Source organism: Scyliorhinus canicula, chromosome 10 (assembly GCF_902713615.1).
Source record: "Scyliorhinus canicula chromosome 10, sScyCan1.1, whole genome shotgun sequence".
NCBI lineage: Eukaryota > Metazoa > Chordata > Chondrichthyes > Carcharhiniformes > Scyliorhinidae > Scyliorhinus > Scyliorhinus canicula.
Window position 1 is genome coordinate 167,874,839 of NC_052155.1, and position 6,000 is coordinate 167,880,838.

At 42.8% G+C, this 6,000-nt stretch overlaps 1 protein-coding gene across 1 annotated transcript in view; it reads right to left on the reverse strand.

Annotated features, from left to right (window-relative positions):
* Positions 1-5,158, reverse strand: part of dok6 (docking protein 6) — a 388,575-nt gene extending 383,417 nt beyond the window's left edge. Inside the window, exon 1 of the mRNA XM_038810079.1 lies at positions 4,878-5,158. Coding sequence (XP_038666007.1) covers positions 4,878-4,943 — 66 coding nt within the window. The 5' untranslated portion in view covers positions 4,944-5,158. The remainder of the gene's footprint in view (positions 1-4,877) is intronic.
* Positions 5,159-6,000: the final 842 nt, after the last annotated feature.

Here is a 6,000-nt window from a genome sequence, read left to right on the forward strand (position 1 = left end):
AGGGTAGCCAACCCGCATTCCTAATTGGATACAAGACCCATATGGTTCATGTTGCCATGGAGATGGACTTTGAGAAAGGAAGGGTTTCGAAGATACCCTGAAGATTTGCAGACAAGGTTAGCATTCCAGGACCAGGAAAAGCAGCTACAGGCAGCAAAATGGTGTGATTCACCACACAGGAATGGGCATAGAGTTTGCACTCGGATTGAAAAGACGCAACTCATGAGTATTTAAAACAAGACGGAAATATTTGCCTAACTTGTGCCGGGGAAATAATCTCTGTTGAGGGGGCCCGGGGGGGGGGAGAGGAAAGGAACTGAAGTGAACCTTAAGAATCATATGGGACAAGTTCCTGCAGAAATGATTGTCTACTTCGAAGACTGTGTAACATATACCAGTTACATTAAAGGTTTTGCTCTGTGGTTTAAAGTATAAGTTGTCTACATGAATGGTGTTTCGTCAGTAGTCCTTTTAGTTTGTTTGTTGCAGTAGACGTCTTAAAATGTCCTGCTGTATCATCCATTCAGCTATTCACTGGAATTTAAATTTCATTTTTAAAAGTGTTGTTCTCTATGCTCATAACACATGTACTTCTCATTTCTGTACATGTCCTTGAAACAGTGGGCTTTTCAAGGTTCTATTGCATTACATCTAAGTGCAGAGGATATTGTACAAGAATAAAATGAATATTTCTTCCACTAATAACAATTTGGATTTATGAAGTGCTTTTAAGGTAGGAAGAAAAGAAAATCACAGGGCACTCACCAAGTGCAATTAACACCTTGCACTCACTCGAGGGAACAATGGAGAACCATGCATTCAGGCTGCTGGTAGTTAGTACAAGCTGCCGGAAGGTTAGTGAGGATGGCTAACTGTCCAACTTTCCCTCCCTCCCTGTGGGGAAGCACCTGGCAACCCCACGGGCATCCCCTTGGCACCTCAGTTTATTGGCATGGCTGAAAGTACAAACCATGCAGGGAAGCACAGCCAGAATGGCCATCCTGCTATTCCATAGCGAAGTAATTTCCAATCCTTAAAGGGATATGGCTGCAGTTTGATATCATTGGCATGATAGATCAAAATAATTCCACAAAGAAATAGAAGCAAGGAAGAGTAATGCTCTTCAGGGCAAACATGCTAAGGGAATAGTTTGTGCATTCCCAATAAAATCCTCCCGTCCCATCCCATCAGTCCAAATGTAGCAAATATGTTGACTCTTAGAATCCACAGTGCAGAAGGAAGCCATTTGGCCCATCGGGTCTACACCGGCCCTTGATAGAGCACCCTACTTAAGGCCACACCTCCACCCTATCCCCGTAAGCCCACCTAACCTTTGGACACTAACGGGCAATTTAGCTTGGCCAATCAACCCAACCTGCACATTTTTGGACTGTGGGAGGAAACCGGAGCACCCGGAGGAAACCCACGCAGACACGGGGAGAAAGTGCAAACTCCACACAGTCACCCGAATCCAGAATTGAACCCGGGTCCCTGGAGCCATGAGGCAGCAGTGCTAACCACTGTGTCACCGTGCCGACTCATATCCCTTCTTGTCAGTATACCCGTTCAATAGATAGATTGAAATGAGGCCAGACAGCACTGACCATCACAATACCTGACTATTGACAAACATCAGAAATGGAGAGAATTAGGGGCATGTACACAGTGCATGAGCATAATTAACTCCTAGACAGGACAGTGAGAGAGACAGGATTAGGAGTGTAATAAGATAGCCATTAAAGAAAATATCATCTTAAGCAGAAAGCTGGTCAGGAGGGATTAATGCATTTTTGGCTTTACATTTAAAACAATGCTAAAAATAAAACTCATACGGTGTTCAAGAGTCAATGAATCTTTGAACAGAAAAGAATATAGCCCCATTCTGTCAAATAAAAAGCTGGCTTTAAGGAAGATTTTGTCTCCTCAAGAGTTCAGAATGAATAAACACCACTGTGTAGTGCTAGACAAACAAGGACATCACTTTCATAATCTCTGGCCAGAATTATGGAACATTTCCTTTGAGTACTCCGTCATTGATCACCCCTTACAGAAGAATAAAACTTTCGATTCTGTCCTTTGATTCCAGAACCGGGCTAAACTTCCATCGGTGTCAGAGGCCTCCAGGTTTCGCAACTAAGCGGACATGATTCATTCACATTGGAGTCTCGGTAGTGATCGTTAACAAGTTATTCAATCGCAAAATTCACCACTGCCATGTTCCAATCTTGCTCTCACCGTGTCAGGTTCACATGCACACTCCCAGCACCTGGGTAGTGATCAGGAGCACATCCTCACCCTGAGGGCAACCGTGAAGCACCTAATGACATGAAGGCAACTCGTTCAACACAAACTAGGACTGAGCCTGGAGCACCTTGATCCATTTGATTCACCCAGACAAGTCATAAACTCGCTTCAACCTCCCTGACCCGATGTTCAATGAAGAGAACTGTGCAACAAATAAAAATAACACTGAATTCCATCAAATTTATTTGCATTATGAATAGAAATCATTCAAACTAAAAAGGACACTGCGTAGTATCTAGGAATTCAATCAAGAAAGCAAACAGAAGATAAGACTTGTGTCATTAAGTAGGCTAATCTCAACATTGTGGTCAGTACTGATATACACCTCATGTTCCTAATCAGGCACAGACCTGTATGTCAACATTTATAGTAAATCCGCCAATATTATTTCAGCCACCTGATTTTAGAAACTTTGATGGCACTTTTGTTGTTTAAACACTTGGAAAGGTTGCAGAAGACTCAAAGTCTGCTGCCATTTTAGATGCTGTCATTCTGATAGGTCGCAGGCACTAGACATCATACCCTCCTCATAGCTCAACCTCTTGTACCCCTCACAGTATCCCTTTACAAATGCAATACTGAATATCGAATTTGGTTTAGAAATGAGAAGATCAAAAGAAAGCTGTTAGCTAAAAACAGTGCGCACATTAACAAACGTTGTCCCAATAATTATATTTGATAATATTCTGGGCTGGAGGTCAGAGCTTTTCACAAGAAATCATATAGTTTTCACACTTTTAGAAGCACAAATCTCAAAAAAATTTTTAAATGTTCTTATATCTAGGACCCATCAAAATAAAGTACTTGTCACACCAATAAGAATTGGTGTGGTCTAAGAGAGGGTCTGAGAGAAATAACTAAAAAGGAAACTGTGTTTACAACCCGGTTTGCACAGTAGGTGATCTTTAGGAAATGCCAGTGATATTTTTTTGTCCTTCTCATTTCAAGGTGCTTGTACCCAGATCTGCATCGCTTCCTTTCAGGACAGGTGTTCAAACCGTGGCAGGTTGCCTGAGACGGCACAGATTTAACAGCACTTCCTCCAAGCCATTGCCTGCAAATTGAAGCCTTGCACATGTCACAAATCATTGATCTGCACAGCAAAACACGGCCAAAGTTGCTAGAAGCTAGATAAACGAACATGTGCAAGGGTCTATCAAGCAACCTAGCGTCGCTCACACAAATCTTAATCACAGATTGCAAACACATTCATCAAGCTGCAATTCCAGTTAGCAGAAACATAGGGACAAGCCAATTCATTTTTTGTTGGGGGGAGGAACCACACATTTCTTAGCTCTAGCCATCATAGAGAATATTCAGAATATTATGCTATTCTGGATCTGGTAAATGTTGAACTGCACCAGTTCCGCCTCCAATTACATGAAGCAAAGGGCGGTGGTAGCTGGTGTGAAAGTGCAAATGGCCTTCATAAAATTGAGACCGTTATAAGCACTTGGCTGTTTTCATTTAGACAGAGGCAGGAAAGACTCTGTGAAAATAAAAAGGTCAATCCTTCTTTCAGCTGAAAAGTCTGATCAACCTTTGCCTTTCAATGCGTGTCATTGATACAAGTTCCTGCAGTCGCTGTACTACAGTGCTCAAAATCTATGGACCGTAGCCCTTCTGCTGTAATGGCCCGATAGAGCACACAACTGCTTCTAATAGTCCCAGTGCTGCACTCACATAAAATAGTCCTCTACTATGACACTCTAATGCTACACATTGGTGAAAATGCCATAAGCAATAAAACACAGCAGCCCAATGCGACACATTTGGTCCAGTAGCTATAACTAAATCCACTGTACATATGGTGAACAGCACCTGATGGGAGCAAAGTGCAGGAGAAAAAGCATTCAACTACAAATCCCAGACATGGCACATTCTTGCATATTTAGTTCTAAATAACTATTGTCATCAGTTACAATTTAATGCAGAGTTAACATGATCCCATGTTGTAAAGTCGTGCATTCCCTGACAGGAGAGTTAAGTGATTCATATTAATCCAGTTAAAAAAATGTTTTTAAAAGATTAACAATACTATGTAATACTATGTTTGAATCCCCAGCTGTCCTGTATGCAGAAAAGTCATCATCACACTGCCTGCAGGTTAGCACAAACAAAGCACAACTGGCATGGAGGCATCACACGGGTTGGAAAACTACTGTGCATTTAAGGTCATCCTTAACTTTCTTTTCCTCACAGCATTTCTGGATAGGGCAATCCATATCCCAGTTGCCTGTTCCAGGAACTCTGCACTGTCAAATGGCAAACGCACTGAGAGGAGAGGGGGTGGGTGGGAGCTCTGTGTCTAACAGATGAGGAAATCACCCAGTATAAAAGCAAAGTTCTATTTGACCAGCTGATTTGTGTACGGAACACAAACCGGTGGTTGATTTCCATCAGTGTGCAGTTTCAGCTACAATCTCCAGCACTCTCCTCCCGTCCAAAGCCCATCTTTGCCTGTCTGCCTGCAGCAGCCAGCGATGACTGAATCTCTCTCGTACCAATTAAGATTTTGTTACATCCACCTATTAACCAGGCACATTTCAGGCGGTCGTCGGATTCCTACTCACCCCCAGCTTTCTGCTGCGGATTTTCACGTATCCCTGCTTTACTATATCATTAAAATTGGAAGCCATGGCTGGCGTTTCCTTATTATTTTTTTCTCTTGTTTTTTCCTCTCCACCTTGCGGAAGCTAAAGTCCCCTTTTCTCGAGCTGCCAGCGCTTATTTTCTTCCTTCCTTCCTTCCTTCCAGCGGCTTGAGTGTTGCGCTCAAGCTGTGCCTGCCTCCCTCCCTTCTATCTGTTCAACCAGCGTTGAGGCTCGCTCATTCCATCTACACGGGGAGATGGAGCATGTCAGCTGATGTATTCAGCAAGAACTCCTGCTTCCTGGATCACACCATCCCCAGCTGCCAAAAGGGGGTTTGCTTTAAGAACCCTCTGTGCTTACCTAAATGTACCAAACTGGTTTAAATCATGGACATTACACACGCACACAGATGAACAAAAAGGGACAGAAAATGAATTGCATTTCAAGTTTGCCCAGAAGAAGTAGCAGACGTTTTTTTAAATGCACCGGCTGTTGCTGCTCAGGAAAAAAATAATTGCAGAAAATATGTGTTCCTCGATATAGAATTTGCACAGCACTACAGATCTGATAAGCGTTGCATTATTTATTACAGGTTCAAAGCTCCCCGTAAAAGCCGTGTGCTTTTAGCCAAATCCAGTCCAAAAAGTACTCCAGCAGCTGCACTGGCTCCCAATGGCTTGTAATGTACGTGCCGCTATTTAACAGCAGCAATTTAAAATATATGCAAAATTTCCAAGTGGACCTTTGAAACATCTCAAAATAACAATATCGGGAAATGGGTGCAAAGATTTTTTGAAAGTGGCCAACTGCAACACTGCAAAACGCAGTTTATTCAGAGGCCCCATCGAAAGAAAGAGCTACATTGACATAGCGCCTGTCAAAACTTCTGCCAAATCAGGTGAAAGCCAGCGGAGTGCCTTGGAAGTGGAATCACTGTTGAAACACATGCACTGTGGCAGCCAGTGAGAACAGAGCAAGGCCTCACAAACGTCACGATGATGATAGCCAGAGCATTTATTTTAAGGATGAGAGTTTAGGGATGAATGTTGGCCAGGAGAACACTCCTGCTCTTCACTTTTGCCTATCAAACAGTTATGATTGT